The sequence below is a fragment of the Fusarium mangiferae genome, assembly GCF_900044065.1.
Source record: "Fusarium mangiferae strain MRC7560 genome assembly, contig: FMAN_scaffold032, whole genome shotgun sequence".
Classification (NCBI taxonomy): Eukaryota; Fungi; Ascomycota; class Sordariomycetes; order Hypocreales; family Nectriaceae; genus Fusarium; species Fusarium mangiferae.
The window spans coordinates 53,687-71,965 of NW_024573952.1; the positions used below are offsets into that span (position 1 = coordinate 53,687).

Here is an 18,279-nt window from a genome sequence, read left to right on the forward strand (position 1 = left end):
GAGGGCGCAGAGCCCAGAATGTCGAAGGCTCGCGAAGCCCGTAATGTCGAGGCCTGAAGAAGCCGTAGGTATCACGTAGGAAATAGTGCCCGAGGGCGATGTCAAGAGCTTGCGAAGCTCAGTGTCGCTGAGAACACTTGTCACGAAGGAAGGTCAACTCTCCAAATCCCTTTCTTCTGGCAGCTGTTAAGGCCCCGCTAGCCCCACAGCCGCCTTTGCTGCCGTTTTGGCCTGTAAAAGCCCTTTGCCCTAGCGGAACGCTAACAGCGGGTGCCAAGAAAAAGTTTTTACAGGAGAGAGTTGTGAGATACAGTCAATCACAGTGAAAATTAGAACGTTAGGGTAGCTCAATTCAATCTGGTTGAACTAATATGGCTCGATCGACTACCGCATACAACTCTTGCGCAAGGCTCAAACCTAATCATTTTGTCTCGAGTATTCCGCATAATCAAGATTGCATAAACCTAGATGATAGACAGAATCGCACTGGCTCCGTTTAACTAGATTGCACTGGTTTCTTCGTTATCGCGCGATATCATTGTGCGCATGATGATGCGGCCCTCTGCTCGATCTTCTTCCTTAAAGATGCTCAAACCGTGAACCTGGAGGAACTTGAACTCGTCCCCATAGTGCTTCTTCACCCATACATTCTCAGTCGCTTTCAGAGGCCCATCAGCTTCGTCTTTATCCTGCGACAGAAGTTTAACATTATCATGCTTCTTTCTTTCGCTGTCCGGCCATTCCGCCCGAAGTAGGTATTTCGTGGATGGATCCAAAGGTGGAGGGCCAACCTTGGGACCGACCGGGGGTCCGCTAAGACGAACTTGGAAAAACCGGACGGCTTGGGTCGCCGGCTTAAAATGGGCTATGAGGCGGCCATCAGAGAGCCTGCGGATGGAACCAGAGGAGTTTTTGGAAAACGAAGTGAAGACACCGTAGTCATTTAGAACGGGCGATCCGATGATGTTGCAGATGATGCTAGGGGCGTGCAGTACGTTCTTCAAACGGAGCGTGCCGTGGGAGCGTGGACCGTTTCGGTTTGGGGATGTCTTCGTGGGGAGGTCGACCGTACCTACGCCAATAACTTTGATCGGAGTTCCAGTCGCGCTGTTAATAGCAGAATTGAGGGCAACGTAATCGTCACCGAACCAAGAACGGTCTTTAGCAACGCTGGTCTTGTTAGAAGGTCGATCTTGCATCGCCAGCCACGGAACGGGTCGGAAGGGAAAACGCACTGAACGTTGGAATTGTTAGACCAAACCCAAGTGGGGCAGGGTAGGTTATCCTGATGTGTCCTCTGTAACGATGCCATGGTGAGGATCAAATTTCTTGACTTGGTACTGTACCATCCATGAGCGCCAGAGGTTAGCTTTAATTTGGGACTTGGGCACCACGGCGTTATCGATAAAGGACTTCACAAACTTTAGGCTGGCTGAACCTGATTCATGATAAAGCAGGGGTCGGCGGCTAATGATCAATGATTTGAGGCGATGTGGAGGTCATCGAGTAGTCCCAAATAGATACTATGATGGATACAGAAAAGGCTGAACGGCTCACGTAGGTATTCCCCTTTTATGAATTGAGTTGACGACCCTTCGTTTACATTATATAAGCCGAGATTGAAAAGTGTCCAACAAAACTTTAAATGCACTTGCACGTGAAGCTTACAGCTGGTATCCCTCAGGAGTCGTCAAAGCTGCACCGCTTGTGAAGACGATGACGCCAGAATGCGCGGCGCCTGGCACCCCACCTGATGGCAAGCCAAGAGCAACACTACAAAATCGCGCATCGTCTCTCCCTGGCATGCAAAACTGATCAGACTAAATGGGTTCTTTTTGGAGATGAAAACTTTACGTGTTTGCGTGCAAGAGTAAGAGCACCTGAAAAGGCCGGGGCATCAGGGAATTAGAGAGGGAAGGAAGAGAGAAAAATGGCGCGTAACTCCCTTAGCGCTGACCTTACGCGATCGCTGCGACAGCAAAGCCCCGCATGGGGCCATCCTCTCACAACACGGCCTCACATCCAACCTTAATGTGCACCGAGGTTGCATGATCAATGTGTCGGCACATCGTTGATGCGGTTTGGAGTTGTTGGCAAGAATGGGGTCAGCAAAACAGACTCTAAACGCAAGCAGGGTTCATATGCCTACAAAGTAGTGTCCGACATGTTCGAGACATATTGACGGCACGAATGAGGTTGTTCTCCGTTGTCGCCAAAAGCGCCCAATGATCCACAGTCAAGTCACACCTTGGACGACGTTCCATATCCTGGAATTGCAAACACGGACTCTTCTTTGTCATGCGTCACTATTGTTACAGGTCATATTACGATCACCGGCAATTCTGAACGTAAACTCAATCGATACTCCTCGGTCTGTGATAGGTTAAATTGAGCGATCATATCATAGTGCCAAACCGAAAGTATTTGCACGTCACAGTTGCAAAGCGATATAACAACCTTGACCCAGCCGGCTCTCGGCAATTTACAAGGTACTGAACTCAAAACGTATCGCCCACATGTCTCTGTCGCAAAAACCAACTTACGAGTATGCATGCTCTGAATGCCACCGTCGGAAACAAAAGGTGAGCTTGACAGCAGACCCAAACTCTTATTTCCGCCCTCTAACCTTCTGTTAGTGTAACCGGGATTGGCCTTGCGCAAGCTGTACGAAACGTAACGTTCCTATGCTCTGCAAATACACATCAGATCCACCTAGCAAGTCAGAAGATACAACGGAGAAAGGCTATCGTTGTGACAGCTTGATCGCGGTACAAGGTATAGAGAACCTTCGGGCCTGTGGATTAGGTCCCTCATATCTCCAGCAGCTGGGACACAATATCGAAGTAAGCCCACCCAGCAAGCTTGAGTTGGAGGTGAATTGACAGGCCTTGCAGCCGATTCGAAGGCTGCAATTGATCTCTCTGAGTTCGCCTCACCCGTTGAGTGCCCTGATCCCAACAATATCTAGAAATGATGCTGGTAGGGTGACCCGTGCTTATCAGAGCTATTAGCTGATGTTCGGCGCGAGATTTTCTGGTGCAGGTGTTCACTAAGAAGGTCCACATTCACTGTGACATCGTCCACCTAATTTCATTTGTCAAGCAATACTCCGATTGGTGGGATGCACGCTTGGCTAGGGGTACAATCGACCTGCACTGGACTTGTCTTTTATTGGAGGTTTTGGCCTGTGCAGCACAGCAGGCATTTCCCTCAGAGCAAGGGTCACCTGGAAAGCGATTTCACAATGCAGCTGAATCATTGTATTGCGCGATGTACGATAAAGCGTCGGTTTTTGGTTTGCAGCGAATGCTGTATGCCTGCTTCTGGCATAGATGTGAAGGGAATCTGACCTCGTGCCGGACAATGTTAAGCTCTGCTTGGTTAATGACCATTCAGCTAGGTTAGCGTGGCCAATCTCACACAAGTTGGTTGCTAAAATGATACGAACTAACCAGGAATCCATCAAGAACCAGCTGGTTCAGGAATCGACTTCGAAATTGAGATGAAAAGGAAAATATGGCTGTATATGGCAGAGTGGGATCTGTGAGTTCACGCACTGCCATGTTCTCGTTACAAGCTAATAGAGGATTCAGGGAGATCGCAATTCTTCTGTCTCAACCGAGGGTTATGGATCGAACCTGCTGTACCGTGAGGCGCCCAGATGTGTGGCAAAATTTAACTCTCCAGCGAGTCGTTGCTCACATTGAACTTTTCAGACTCGTGTTTGAGCGTCGAGATCACAGCCGGTCGTGGCTGGAGAATGGAATTCGAGTGTGGGAACAAGAGCTGCCACATGATCTCGAATATTCAACTGAGAAACTTCAATCAGATGGACCAGAAGGAAAATTCCACCGGATGTATACTCTCGTTGTTAAGGTCACTGCGCATATCAGTCCATTGGTACCCAGGCCAGGAATGACCTTTGTCAAACCAGAGGATAGGAGTGCTGTTATCGGCCATTGCTTATCGCTGGTGGAATTCTTGCAGGACTTGATTGAGCTGTTGCGAGTGCAGGAGATCAGAATGTTGTTTCTCTCTTATTATATTTTTACATCAATCGCAATACTGTGCCAAGCACACCGCTTGGCGCCCGACAGGCAGCTGACACAGGTGGTTTCTGAGAAAGCTCAGTGGGCGTACGACTATTTGCTCAAGTCCGAGACTAATTCCAACTTGGCAATGGCACTCATACCGGTGCTACCTGAGAATGTCGAGTGCTCGCAGAGTTGGGCAAGCCCTATTGAAGATTCTGAAGCAAAACACTCCACCGAAAGCGTGGAAATGACGGCAACAACCCCCAGCATGAATACCGAGAGTTTCTTTGATACCTTACGTTCGGAAGAGCTTGATGAACTGGCGGGTAAATGGCAACAGGGAGTCCTCAGCCTCAACGAGGAGGCATCAGAAATCCGTAGTGAAGCTTACGCTCTCCACAAGCGATGGGAAAGTCACTATACTTTTCAGAAAGCACCAGCTCAAGAAAAGTCATAGTACGAGCTTATGGTCTCACGAGGGGGAGAACCGATAGTGCGGGGGATCTACGGATGAGGGCTGAAGAGGTGTTGACAGAAAGGACTACATGAATGACCAAGGAACCAAACCGCTGATATTTGGTATTTCAGATCCACCAGTCATTCTGGCAATTCTCTGCTGATGCCTAGAAATTTACTAGTCATTAAACTTTTTGTCATGAGGAAGCTTACTGTTCATGTAAGCAATCGCGCAGGGCGCGTACGGGGAATACGACAAGGATTGCTAGTCACACCTCAGCAGTGGGAGGCCCAAGAAGCTCATAAAGCATAATCAAAGTAACTGTAGAGCAGCTTATCAACCGGTCAGCATAGAGAAACAGCCCGTTATGCTTATAAACTTCCCTCTGCCAGTAGTAGAGTTAGCCACTTCTCTTTTGTCTACTCATAGAATGGCCAAATTGAGTATCTCCGTAGGTCGTAAGCAATCCTCTACTAGTAGGTGGAAGCCCAGGAATGCTTCATTATCCTTATAAGCTTCCCTCTGCTAGCAGAACCAGATTACCTATTACCTTGCGAAAAACACCACCACCAGCTCAGAACACATTTTTGAAAACGCGTCCAGTTTTGTATTCCCCACAGTCTACCTGTATCCTGCTAGGCAATTACTACGGATAACGCGTCTAAAACGCGTCTATCTGTCGTGATGGCGCCTAAGTGGCCGCAGGTAAACAATGGCCCTGAACACATCAACGAGCACGCCGCATACCTCAGAGAAGCATGCAACCAATTGCAGGCCGTAGACAGAGGCAGGCAGAACCAAGTGCCATGGAACATAGTGCACTCATTCATTGCATCCACCATAGAGCTCGCAGACAAGGTGATCCAGCAGCCTGCAATGAGCGAGATCCTCCACCACATCCAGGATACCGCCAAGTGCACGCAGAACATCCAACGAGACGTCTCGGTCATCAAAAACTCCGTGGGAATAGGTACCGCCCCGCTGAACTCAGCCAACTTCAGCGGCGGCAGAGCCGCAGCTGCAACCTGGGCGCAGGTAGCAGCACGGGTCAATGGCCCTCATCCCATACCACCGCCAATCCCATCAAACGCCCGTTCCACCGAGACTCAGCCCACAATTACAGCATACAAAGACAGAGCAGTAACTGTCAAGCTCAAGGATCGCGGAATTTCTCAGAGATTCCGAACGCTATCTACAGTCATGATAAAACACAAAGTAGAAGCATCAATCCGGGAAAATACAGACACCAAGTCAGTAGAGGTAGTAGCTGCGCACCAGCTCAAGAGCGGCGACATACAGATCTTTACATCCTCCACAGCGAATGCCACGAAACTCAGGGAACACAGAGGGTGGATCAGCGGTCTTGGAGAACACGCAGAACTTATTGTACCGACCTACGGAGTCATCGTCCACGGCATCTCCACGAATTCCATCAATATTAAAGATCAGAAAGCAACCATCCAACACATACTCGCAGACAACCATACAGTCATCCCCGAGGCCGAAATCTCATACATTGGATGGTTAACTCGAGAATCACCCCTCAAGCGCGCATCCTCGATTGTGGTAGAGTTCAAGGACCCCGAAATGGCCAACGCCATCATCTACACAGGAATGGCATGGGAAGGGCAGATCCACATCTGCCAGCTCTATGACCGCGCCTGCAGAATAAAGCAATGCTTCCGCTGCTATAATTACGGTCACATCGGCGCTCAATGCGACCAGCTCAGACACGCGGCTATTGCGCCGAACTACACGAGACCAAGAACTGCGGCCAGAAAGGAGTAGAAGGCTTTACTCCCAAGTGCACAGTCTGCAAAGGTATCCACACAGCATGGAGCAATGCCTGCCCGGAAAGGAAGAAAGAGATGGGTAGAGTAGAGCAAGCCAAGCAGATCCGGAACACCTACTGGCCCGTATTCTCCAAAGAGGAACGACCCAAATATGACAATAAACAGGCAAACCGTCGACGCACACGCAACCCTGACAGCAATCAAGCCGTCACGATACCGGATACCCCCATAGCAGAACCCCCAGGTCAAGCAACCAACACCCTGGAGCCACCGATGAGACAGGCAGTACATACCTCTCAGGAACCTCATGCATCCCCGGAAACCAGAGCGAGACCAGCACCTATCGATATACCCAGTGTAGAGGAGTGGACGACACCGGCGACGCAACAAGAGGACACAGAGCAACATCCGCTCATCGACCCACAGATACTGGCAACAGAACCACCGCCCGCGATTATCGTCGCAGAGGACGACGTCCCGGCCCTGGAGACCAATGAAATAGCACCAGCAGATGCAGAGTCAGCTCAGGCATCTCTATATCCTCTTGATGGAATACAGGGAGAGCTCAGCATGGACGACGCAGACGCCTGGCTGGCCAACATAGCAATCAATGACGGCAACGATTGGCTACCTGACACAGCAGAAACCGATGCAATAGGGACTGAGATATCCCCACCTACCTCCATGGCGACCGACACTCGCACGGCTCAAGGAAAGATCTACAAAGCATGCAGATGCCCTCAGCACCAAGACATCTATGACACCTGGCCGACACGCAACGCCAACCTGGTAATCGCCACGTGCATGAAGATATGCACCTACTGTGGCAGGGACTGCACATCAACGACAAACCTCCGGAAGCCCATGACCAGGTCGGAATGCGGCCACAGAAACCTGGAGATAATCGCCGGGAAGTCGGGACGAGGTTCCGCCACCACTCCTGGCTGGACCCACAGAGAACCCGAGGCTGGGTCCTCTCAGCCGGCAACAGAGCCTTTGGGACATCAACCAAACGCCAGGACAACTCGGAGTCAAGCTCTCACACACAGTGCCACAGCCGCCTCACGTTAATGGTGGAACACCGGGAACTACGAATCTTACAGTACAACGTTCAGAAGTCGAGAGACGTCGTCATGGCCAACTTGTTCCAAGACAACAGAACTCTAGAATACGACATCCTGGCCATCCAGGAACCCTGGCGAAACCCAGTCATTGCCACGTCCTATCACCCCTTGAAAACACATTTCCAACTAACCTACCTCGACAACGCGGAAACGCGGGTTTGCTTCTACATCAACAAACGAATCGATTCCGGTACATGGTGTGTTTCATACATTTCCAAGGACATCATATTATTAAAACTCTCCAATCCCCGCATCGACAAAACCATCCATATCTTCAATGTCTACAACGAAGTGGGCACAGACACGATCTCAACACTAGCCGAAGCCATCCGGGAACTAGACCCAAACAGCGATACCGTCGTTCTTGGCGACTTCAACCTCCACCACCCTCTATGGTCAGCAGAACACCGTCGGTCAGGATATGGGCCGAGTGCCCAGCCCCTACTCGCAGTCATAGAGGAATTTGGCCTACAGCTTCTCACAGTACCAGGCACCCCAACCCACCGGTGGAGCGGGGGGGAAACAACGATTGACCTGACCCTTGCCACGGGGGTTGTGGCATCCCGTGTGATCCACTGCAGGATCGACAGGAATCTGGATTGCGACTCTGACCACCTCCCAATTTCCTTGGCGACTGATTGGAACTGGAAACCGGCGACTATGGTTAGGAAGCGCCTATGGGCGAAGACTGACATAACAAAACTTCGACGCACCGTCGAACGACACCTCCCGCAGCTATGTGATAGCACAGAATTGAACGACAAGGAAAGCATCGAGGGACTGGTATCATCGATCGTCAATGCACTGGAGGCAGGTATCGAGGCATCGACCCCGTGGTCTAACCCATCTCCCCGATCCATTGCAGGGTTCAACCAGGAGTGCAAAGAGATCTGTACGGAAGTTCAGCAACTCCGACGAACGTGGCAGCGGACAAGGCAAGAAGACGACTACGAGGCTTACCGCCAGGCACGCAACAGGAAAGGTCGACATATTCAAAAACTCCTCCGCGACACTCACCGCGAAAGAGTAGAGAAGGCATCCTCATCACAACAGGGCTTGTGGAACCTAGTCAAATGGGCCAAGAACAGGCACAACACGGCGGCAGCATGCACCCCGGCGCTAGTCAAACCAGACGGAGAGCTTGCCCAGCAGCCCGAAGAAAAGGCTGAGGTGCTGCGCCAGTCCTTCTTCCCGCCCCCATGTCAAGCGGACCTCTCGGACGTGGAAGGACACGTATATCCGCCCCCGATCGAGTGCCCAGACATAACTATGCATGAGATCGAAAGAACCATACGAAGAGCGGCCCCGAACAAGGCCCCCGGCATCGATGGCATCACCAATGGTGTGCTGCATCAAACGCTTGACCTTCTCCTCCCAGCACTCTACGTACTCTTCAATGCATGCCTTCAGCAGGGCTACTGCCCCATACACTTCAAGGATTCGGTTACAGTAGTTCTACGCAAGCCTGGTAAAGACGACTATGCGCAGCCCAAAGCATATAGACCAATTGCCCTCCTCAGTACCCTGGGGAAGGCAATGGAGGCTATCATTGCCAACCGGCTTGCATACCTCGCTGACGTCCATGAATTACTTCCCAGCCGACACACGGGAGGTCGGAAACTCACTTCGACAGAACATGCGATGCATTTCCTACTTCAACGGATACATGAAGCATGGGCAGAAGGTAAGGTAGCCTCTCTACTATTGCTCGACGTGTCCGGAGCATACGATAATGTATCCCGAGAACGGCTTCTCCACAATCTCAGGAAACGGCGGGTCTGCCAGAACATAGTGCGCTGGACGGAGTCGTTCCTATGTGACAGATCCACCACACTCAAACTGCAGGAGTACACGGCACCCTCGGCGCCCATCCAAACGGGGATTCCACAAGGATCACCCGTCTCGCCAATTCTCTACCTCTTCTACAATGCGGACCTCATCGAGGCATGCAAAACAGAAGACACGGAGGCAGTCGGATACATCGACGACGTATCCATCCTGGCAGTGGGCCCAAGCGCGCAGCGCAATTGCAAGATCCTCAAAGGCATCCACCGAAAGGCGGAAAGATGGGCAATGAAACATGGGTCCCAGTTCGCACCCGCCAAGTACGAACTCATCCACTTCACGAGAGATCCAAAAATGAACTGCACGCATGCCCTCCGTCTGCCACACGCCACGGTCAACGCTTCGCCCTCCTGCCGTTACCTAGGCATCCAAATGGACACCAGACTCCGCTGGGACTCCCATCGAGAGAAGGTGGAAGCACGCGCCACAAAGCGGCTCTCAGCCCTGTCGGCCATAGCGTCGTCGACGTGGGGCACTGGACTCGCCAACCTCCGGCAGGTCTACAGAGCAATGATCGTACCTCAGATGCTCTATGGCTGCTCTGCCTGGCACATTCCCGGCAGCAGCCGCACTGGTAGGGGCAGCTCAATGGTGAATGCTATCATGAAGGTTCAGAGACGAGCGGCCCAGATAATAACGGGAGCTTTCCGGACTACAGCTGGAGCAGCGGTGGATGTGGAAGCGCATCTGCTCCCGGCGCAACAACAGATCGAGCAAGCGGCCCTGGAGAGCGCGATGCGCATCAGAACTAGCCCACTCTATGGTGACATGACCTCGGCCGGAACCAACGTGAAGAGCCCCCTGGACCAACTCTCGAACATTCTGGAAAGGAAATACAGGGTGAACCTCAGCCGCCTCGAGAAACGCCAACCACACTTGGTGCCACCGTGGTGGACCCCGCCTTTCGTCCGAATCGCTGGATCTGCCGACGAGGCCATCGAGGAGCACGATGAGGCGGAACCGGTAACAATACGCATCTACACCGACGGTAGCGGCATCAACGGTCACGTAGGTGCCGCCGCCATCGCACCTGAGCTCCGGATCAATGGCGTCAACGCGAGGCGTCTAGAGTACATGGGTTCATCCAAAGCCTCAACAGTTTACGCGGCGGAGCTGAAGGGAATAGTGTTGGCACTGCAAATACTACGCGACGTGCATGCAACCAGCAGCGCTCCCAGAAAGAGCGCCATCTTCACCGACAACCAGGCCGCCATTCAAGCTCTACAGAACCCCAAGACTCCGTCGGGACAGTACCTCCTGGCGGAGGCCATCCAGGAGCTGGATAACCTTCGAAGCCAAGGATGGGAGCTACAGTTCCGTTGGATCCCGGCACATATCGGCGTGCCTGGAAACGAAGCGGCAGACCAAGCAGCAAAAGAAGCTGCCGGATATGACGCGGTGACAGGAGCACGCTGCGGACCACAAATCGAACACGACACACTACGGACCTTGATAGCAACCACAAAACTCACCGTTCGTCAAGCCATACAAGACGAGTGGACGATGGCGTGGRACACAGCTAAGCACGGCAGAGAGCTACACAAGCTCGGGGTACGACCGGGAAAAGCGACACTTGACAAGCATCAGGGGACGCACCGAGCCATCAGCTCAGTGATCACCCAGATGCGCACCGGCAAAATCGGCCTCCGGGCCTATCTAAGCGCCATCAACAAAGCCGAGACCGACCAATGTCAGTGCGGCCGCGGACCACAAACAGTACGACACATCCTGCTCGAATGCAGGAACTGGATAGAGGAACGACAGGAGATGTGGGCAGGCAAGCAACCATGTGTGGACATCAAGAAGATTCTCTGTAAATCGTCAATGGCAGTACAAGCAGCAAAGATGCTACTCAGGACGGGGCTGCTCGGACAGTTCCAAGCGGTCCCGGCCACAGTCCTCAACACATAAAGTCGACGAGCGAATTCGGTAAACAGAAGGAAAGGAGGGCCGAGAGGCCCGACACGTGCATAGATGCAGAACAGATAAGTAGGCTAGCAGTAGAGGTATCCAGACTTGGGCAGAGGGGGGAGCAGTTCTGTAAGGACACCGGTCGGTCAGACAAGCGAGTCCTGACAGAAGTGGCCTCCTGCTGAAGCAAAAAATGGGAACATCTGTATTGTAGTCTGTACGCTGCATAGCTGCCACTAGGGCGGCTGGGACAGTCTATGAATAAAACAAACAAACAAACAAATAAACAAACAAACAAACAAATACGATGAGCATTTACCAGTAAGTCGAGAAAAAGGGAAATTACCAGTAAAGGCTCCAAGCACTTTCTGGTAAAGGCTCCCGTGGACAGGGCGCTTCAGGAAACAGAGAACGGGAAACAGAAGACGGAAGACGAGAAACTATCCGAGCGCCTACGACAGTAACGACCAATGAGGAGCACTGAACAGCTGTCTAGTGAGTCAATCATGGCTCGTGGTCAAATGATGTCTGGCACTTACAAGCTCCAGGACACGGCGGCAGACATCTTTAAGCTCCTCGGGACATCACATGCCAGTCTGGGGTAGAGACTAACCCCAGGTTTACCCCTCAGTATTCGTGTTTGTTGGACGCTAGCCTACGTCGTTAGCTCATTGTTGGAACCGTTCCGACGATAATCTGCAAGAGCCGGAACGGACCCGTGCCCGCGTTGTTGAGAGTAAACCATCCACAAAAAACTACTATTAGTGAATCCTAGAAGGGAATTCAAGCACTTAGATTCCCTTATCTCATTTGCATTAATTTAAGCCGTATTAATGTTTTCTGTCAGATCGGGGCTATTTCTAGAGTCAGAATCATAATGTATCCAGCTCATGTGAGAGGCGGTTCCCTTCGCAGATCGCAGATCTTCGCAAGCTAGTCCCAAAGCATCGACAGATGTACAGCCCTCAGGGATATCAAATGTGAAATCGTTACAAAGCCCACAGCGGAGACCCTGTGTTTATACTGTTGTTATCGTTATCGGCACGTGATTAGTAGCCCAAAGCCGACCGATAAGAAGCAATCTTGACGTATTCCGCACTGGGGCGAAGTACAGCCAAAAGGCGGAAATACACGTTCGATACCCTGACCTAACCTACCCAGCTTGGGCCTCCTCGGCCAGTGTCACGGTCTTAATAGCAGAGTACTTACTCCATACGTTCTTTTAATGCCAGCTAGCTACAATAATGAGAAATGCCTTGCAAATCTACCATTACTCCTAATTGGTCAACAAGGAGCCCTGCATTGGGTTTCGCATTCCCTAGATATAGTAGCGATATGGGCCGTGCTCAACCTTGTCTGTTTATAGAGGCACAACAGAAGCCAGGATCTCGAGAGAAGCGGAACGTATCCTATCAGCTCCCTAAACAAGCTTTCCCTGCTATTTGAAGTCTTTCTGTTGGAAGATCAACCAACAGGACTGGTTTGACAAACAGGTTTTTGCTTTTCAAGCCGCTCCAAGCTAACCATTCCTCGGGGGGGAGATACATGAGATTGGCTACCACCGATCTACCATAAATCCAGTCTCGTGTTTTATTCCCCCCCTAGCCATTGTCGGCAGTTGAGAATTTATATTGAGTGTGGTGAAGTTCGTTGAGGCAAAAAGTGATGTACCTGTTGGCCAATGGGTAATGAATATTCGTACAGTAGGGGACAAAAAGTATGAAGACCTCCTTGAGGTACCGAAAGGGGCATCTAACTAGAACGGGAGATTATCGCAATACTGCTTTAAGCTTGTATTTTTAACCTTTTACAGTAATTATAAATAGGTTTAATATTTTATATATTAACCTTTTGCAGTAATTATAGTGATAATTTAGTTTAGTATTATATTACAAAGGTTTTTAATACTATATTTTAATGACTATTTTAGGCCTTTATTACAGTTAAGACTGAGGTATATTATATGGTAACTATATTTTCTATCTAAGTTAGTTTTAGATATAATTAATATATTCTTACTTTTATAAGTGCCTATAAATTCTCTATAAGGTTTAAATTAGGTAAATATAATAGTTAAATTATTAGCCTAATTTAAAACTCTTTTAAAAGGGCTCTAACAATTTAGGTAATATATAAAAATATGCTATTATATATAAAAATATGCTATTATATATAAAAATATGCTATTATATATAAAAATATGCTATTATATATAAAAATATGCTATTATATATAAAAATATACTATTATATATAAAAATATGCTATTATATATAAAAATATTACTAGTTTAGGGAAATTAAAGAAAGATATATCAATAGCATTAATATTATTAATAAGAGGTATTAATAGTATATAAAAATTATAATTAAAAGTAGCTCAAAATATTTATTAAATAGTACTTTACCTTTTTGCCTCTTTTATATTTTATATATAAAGAGTTTTATAAAATAAAAAAAGGTCTAAATAGGTTTTAAGCCTTGAATATAATATATAATATATTTATTGATTTGTTTTACATAAAAGGTATTAAAAGAACTGTAATTTAATTATTTTATTAATAGAATTAAGTAAATCTTATATAGTCAAATATAAATTACTTACAATAATAATATAAATTTAATTTTATTACTTTTTTATAAGTTTATATAATATACCTAATTGAGATAAAGAAAAACTGTTCTTTTTTTATTATACCTTATAGTAGTATATTATTTTAAATATTTTAAATTTAATAGTAAGAATAACTTTATTTTTTTAATTTATATATTTAAGACTATAATAAAAACAAAAGCTTTTTACTGTATAGTATTATAATTTATTTTTTAGTGTTATAATATGTATGAAAAAGTGGTGTTGAAAATGCGGTCTCAATCAAGCTAGTTAGGGGGGGAGCTACTTAGGGGGGTCTTTATACTTTTTTCCCCCACTGTACACCGTATCTTGAGGCAATTTAATACGAGCCGCTATCCTTATCTCTATAGCCCGTGCGCGGCCGGCTCGCAAGTACAGGCCCCGATGGCTCCAAACGTGAAGTGATATACTTATCTAAGTGGCTAATCCATCTAAATCAACAAAATTAGGTCTAATTTCACCCATCTTAATACCCTCTTTTCTAACGAGAATATTCAATTACAAGTCTTAGATCTCCTTCTACTGTGGCAAAAATACCTATTTTATGGCCGAATTAACATTTAGAACTCTTGTGGCCTCTAACTAGCTCAGATTATCCCGAGCCCCAGATACAGCATAACTCTCTGCATCTTTCGCTTACCTGTTCTCGACCAGTGGCAACGCTTGCATGCACAGACTGGTCCCAACCTTCCTGACTTCAGGCTATGATGTGCCGGCCGTGCCCTGTCATCCCGCGGTACAGATAGCTTCCCGGTCCTTGACGTTTGAACCCCCCTCTGCTTGGTGTTACGAACCAACAGGCCCCTCACGTGTACCCCACATTTTCCACCAATTACCTCAATTCCCGTTAAAAGACAATCAGCGCCAAGACTCTGAGATCACGACTGATCCACTACGATCAGTACTGATCCATCCGGATCACCACCGATCCAACAACAAACCTCACTGATCACTCAGGAACGCACAAGTATATATACACATTCATTTAGCACTAGATAGAACTTAGCTCACCAGCTATCAATAACACTTCTTTACATTGATCAAGCCTAACACGCATTGAATCTACCATTAAGAGACGTGACACTTCGACAACCGCTCAGCACCACGCCCTACGTAATCTGCCAACAATAACGTACGTCACAAGCGAGTGTCCCAGTATACTGTATAACTAAAAATAACCTACCCTATAGCACTTCTTAAGCCTAAATAAAATAGCTAAAATTCTTTTAAAATTATTTCTAATAATAATATAGCTATTCTTATTACTTATATTTTTTTAAGAATTTTTGCTTTTTTATTTTATATAAAAAAGCTAATTACACAGTGTAAATAGCTTTTTAATATACTAATTATATAAGATTTTTTTTAAACTTTAAAAAAGTTAATATAGATTATTTTAAGACATATATATAAGCTATTAAACTTTTAACTTTTTTAGGCCTATTTTAATTATTTTATAAGCTTTTAAAAACTAGATTTTAAGGTGTATAGAGTAATGGGACACTTGCTTGTGTGGGACACTCGCTTGTGACGTACGTTAAACCCAAGCACGGCTTAGTTTAACATAATTGGACCCAACCGTCACACTTGGTTTCTCTAATAGAGGCCATCGACGCACTACAACATGTAATATAGAGCACAAAAATGCTAAAAAAAAAAACTTACTATTAGAATATTATTAACTATCAATTTATAACATTAATAGGCTAATATATATATATATACTATTAAAATAGTAATAAAATAGTTAGTTAACTTAAGTTATTAAAAAAAAATTAATTAAAGTATTTTCTATTTTATTTTAAAACTTTTGGTAAAGTTAATATTGTGACGGTTGGGTCCAACTATGTTAAACTAAGCCGTGCTTGGGTTTATTGTTGGCAGATTACGTAGGGCGTGATGCTGAGCGGTTGTCGAAGTGTCACGTCTCTTAATGGTAGATCCAATGCGTGTTAGGCTTGATCAATGTAAAGAAGTTTTATTGATAGCTGGTGAGCTAAGTTCTATCTAATGCTAAATGAATGTGTATATACTGGGTGGCTCACGGTGAGTTGTGAGTTGAATCGTGAGTCCATCGTGAGTCGGTGGGGCGGCTCACGGTTGGTCTTTTTATGGTGTAGCGTGAGTCAGTGCCTGATTGGTGAAGATTGGTGGGGCACACGTGACGTAAGCGCCATATCCTGTTGGATCGTAACAAATATAATTTGTTTTTTTTTATTAAAGAATTTATGTTTTTTAAAACTTTTATCTTTTAATTCTTTTTTTAATAATAATAAAAGCTAAAATCTAAATAATAATAAAACTAAAGACTACTCTATAGAGATTAAATTTTCATTCTATTAAGCTAAAGTTTAAGAGGTAGGTTTAGCAGTGAAAGCACTGTGATCTGCTTAAAGAGCCCGATAAAAACTCTTTATAGAGACTTATTTGACTTAGATACAATTTAAGAATGTTTCACACTATCTTTCAGTCCTAAAATGTCTATAGAAAAGGTAAGCCTGATGCGCAGGTCCGGAAAAGCAGCCCATCAGTAATGAAACTTTTTACAAGCTGGTGCAGGCCTGATGTTGAAGATGACGCCTGCTAGACTTTTGAGACAGAGCTGCACCGTAACAGGTCAGATCAGTACATATCCGTTTCTTAGATATGTCTAATGGCTGCGACATAGAGTGTGCACCGCGTTGCTCGCCGTAGCTGGCCAGGCCGTCTTTAGAATACCTAAGCATATCTGGGCTGATCAAGCTAACGTACATGATAAGCATGCGTGACAAACAAGCATGCGTGACAAAAATCCCTCAATTTACATCATTTCTATTGAATCGACTGATTCTCAACCATAAAAAATGCCAGACCCTAATATTGAGGGCAGGGTCCTTTTGGCCCTTCAAGCCCTTCAGAATAACCCAGAATTAAAGCTCCGACGGGCTGCAGAGATCTACAAAGTTGGCCGCATGATGCTATGGCGCAGGCAGAAGGGCATTCAATCTCGGCGCGACTGAGTCCCCGAGTCGCGCAAACTGTCTGATCTGGAGGAGCAAATCATAGTTCAGTTTACTCTCGACCTGGATTCGCGAGGGTTTCCCCCGCGACTGCGTGGTGTGGAAGAAATGGCGAATCCATTGCTTGCCGACCGCGACGCGCCAGCCGTCGGCAAGCGTTGGGCTTCCAACTTCGTTAAGCGACACAAAGAGCTCAAGACACGTTTTTTTCGTAGATATGACTACCAAAGGGCGAAATGCGAAGATCCAATCATTATTCGTAACTGGTTCAAGCTCGTGGAGAACACAATCGCGAAGTACGCCATCCGACCGGATGAAATTTACAACTTTGACGAGACTGGCTTTATGATGGGCGTTATTGCGAGCGGCATGGTCGTCACTGGTACAGACAGGCGTGGGAGGCCAAAAGCAGTGCAGCCCGGAAATCGAGAATGGATTACTGTCATTCAGGCGATCAATGCTGAAGGCCAGGCAATCCCACCCTTCATCATAGGTGCGGGCCAATATCATCTCGCCAACTGGTACCGAGACAGCAACCTCCCAGGCAACTGGGCCATTGCGACGAGCGAAAATGGCTGGACCGATAATGAGAGAGGTCTCGAGTGGCTCAAGCACTTTGACCGGCTCACAACCAAAGGGTCCAAAAACCGCTATCGTCTTCTAATCCTCGACGGGCACCAGAGTCACCATTCTGTCGATTTTGAGAGATATTGCAAAGCAAATAAGATCATAACGCTTTGCATGCCACCTCACTCATCTCACCTACCCCAGCCTCTTGATGTAGGATGCTTTTCTGTACTCAAGCAGGCTTATGGTAGGGAAAATCGAGCATCTGATCCGATGCTCCATCACTCACGTTTCTAAGACCGAGTTCTTTCCAGCCTTTTATGCAGCCTATCAAGCCATCATGACAGAAAATAATATCAAAGCAGCGTTCAGAGGGGCTGGCCTCGTTCCTCTCAACTTGGAAAGTGTGGTCTCAAAGCTTGATGTGCAGCTACGGACCCCTACACCGGTTGAGGAGGAGGCTGGCCCTTCGACAGCTTGGGTGTCAAAGACGCCAAAGACGGTGCTCGAGGCCGGATCACAATCTGAATACCTCGAGAGACGCATCAGGCGGCACCATAGTAGCTCTCCAGAGTCAATTCTGGAGGCGTTAAAGTCATTTTCCAAAGGAACTAAAGCGGTAATGCATAAGGTTGCCTTATTGACAGCTGAGGTTCAACATCTTCGGCAAGCAAATGAGATACTTAGCCGGCGGCGAAGGGCGAAAAGAACGCGACTACAGAAAGGAGGTACAATGACAATAGAGCAAGGAAGGCAGGCAATTGGTCAAATAGACGGCGATACGCAGGTAGCGACCGAATCGTCGAGAACTGGTGGTCAGGAAGGGTCCGCGCGAGCGAAGCAAAGGCGCTGTGGAACATGCGGCAAGGCCGGACATAATGCAAGATGTCAAATAGTCGTTGCCATGTCTGAATGA

At 47.3% G+C, this 18,279-nt stretch overlaps 5 protein-coding genes across 5 annotated transcripts; 4 read left to right on the top strand and 1 right to left on the bottom strand.

The window, feature by feature from the left end:
• Positions 1-500: 500 nt before the first annotated feature.
• On the bottom strand, positions 501-1,312 carry FMAN_15431 (uncharacterized protein; the record flags this gene model as incomplete). Its single annotated transcript, XM_041826152.1, has 2 exons — positions 501-1,170; positions 1,236-1,312. The coding sequence occupies 2 exons, from the start codon at positions 1,310-1,312 to the stop codon at positions 501-503; spliced, it is 747 nt and encodes a 248-aa protein (XP_041691490.1).
• A 1,204-nt stretch (positions 1,313-2,516) lies between these two features.
• Positions 2,517-4,491, top strand: FMAN_15432 (uncharacterized protein; the record flags this gene model as incomplete). The annotated part of the gene is made up of 7 exons (XM_041826153.1): positions 2,517-2,582; positions 2,637-2,843; positions 2,895-2,979; positions 3,029-3,272; positions 3,333-3,400; positions 3,456-3,543; positions 3,594-4,491. 7 exons carry the CDS (start codon positions 2,517-2,519, stop codon positions 4,489-4,491), a joined length of 1,656 nt encoding a protein of 551 aa, XP_041691491.1.
• A 684-nt stretch (positions 4,492-5,175) lies between these two features.
• On the top strand, positions 5,176-6,279 carry FMAN_15433 (uncharacterized protein; the record flags this gene model as incomplete). Its single annotated transcript, XM_041826154.1, has 1 exon — positions 5,176-6,279. The coding sequence occupies one exon, from the start codon at positions 5,176-5,178 to the stop codon at positions 6,277-6,279; it is 1,104 nt and encodes a 367-aa protein (XP_041691492.1).
• An 80-nt stretch (positions 6,280-6,359) lies between these two features.
• FMAN_15434 (uncharacterized protein) lies at positions 6,360-11,164 on the top strand (the record flags this gene model as incomplete). The annotated part of the gene is made up of 2 exons (XM_041826157.1): positions 6,360-7,073; positions 7,115-11,164. 2 exons carry the CDS (start codon positions 6,360-6,362, stop codon positions 11,162-11,164), a joined length of 4,764 nt encoding a protein of 1,587 aa, XP_041691493.1.
• A 5,740-nt stretch (positions 11,165-16,904) lies between these two features.
• FMAN_15435 (uncharacterized protein) lies at positions 16,905-18,279 on the top strand (the record flags this gene model as incomplete). Its single annotated transcript, XM_041826158.1, has 2 exons — positions 16,905-17,576; positions 17,662-18,279. 2 exons carry the CDS (start codon positions 16,905-16,907, stop codon positions 18,277-18,279), a joined length of 1,290 nt encoding a protein of 429 aa, XP_041691494.1.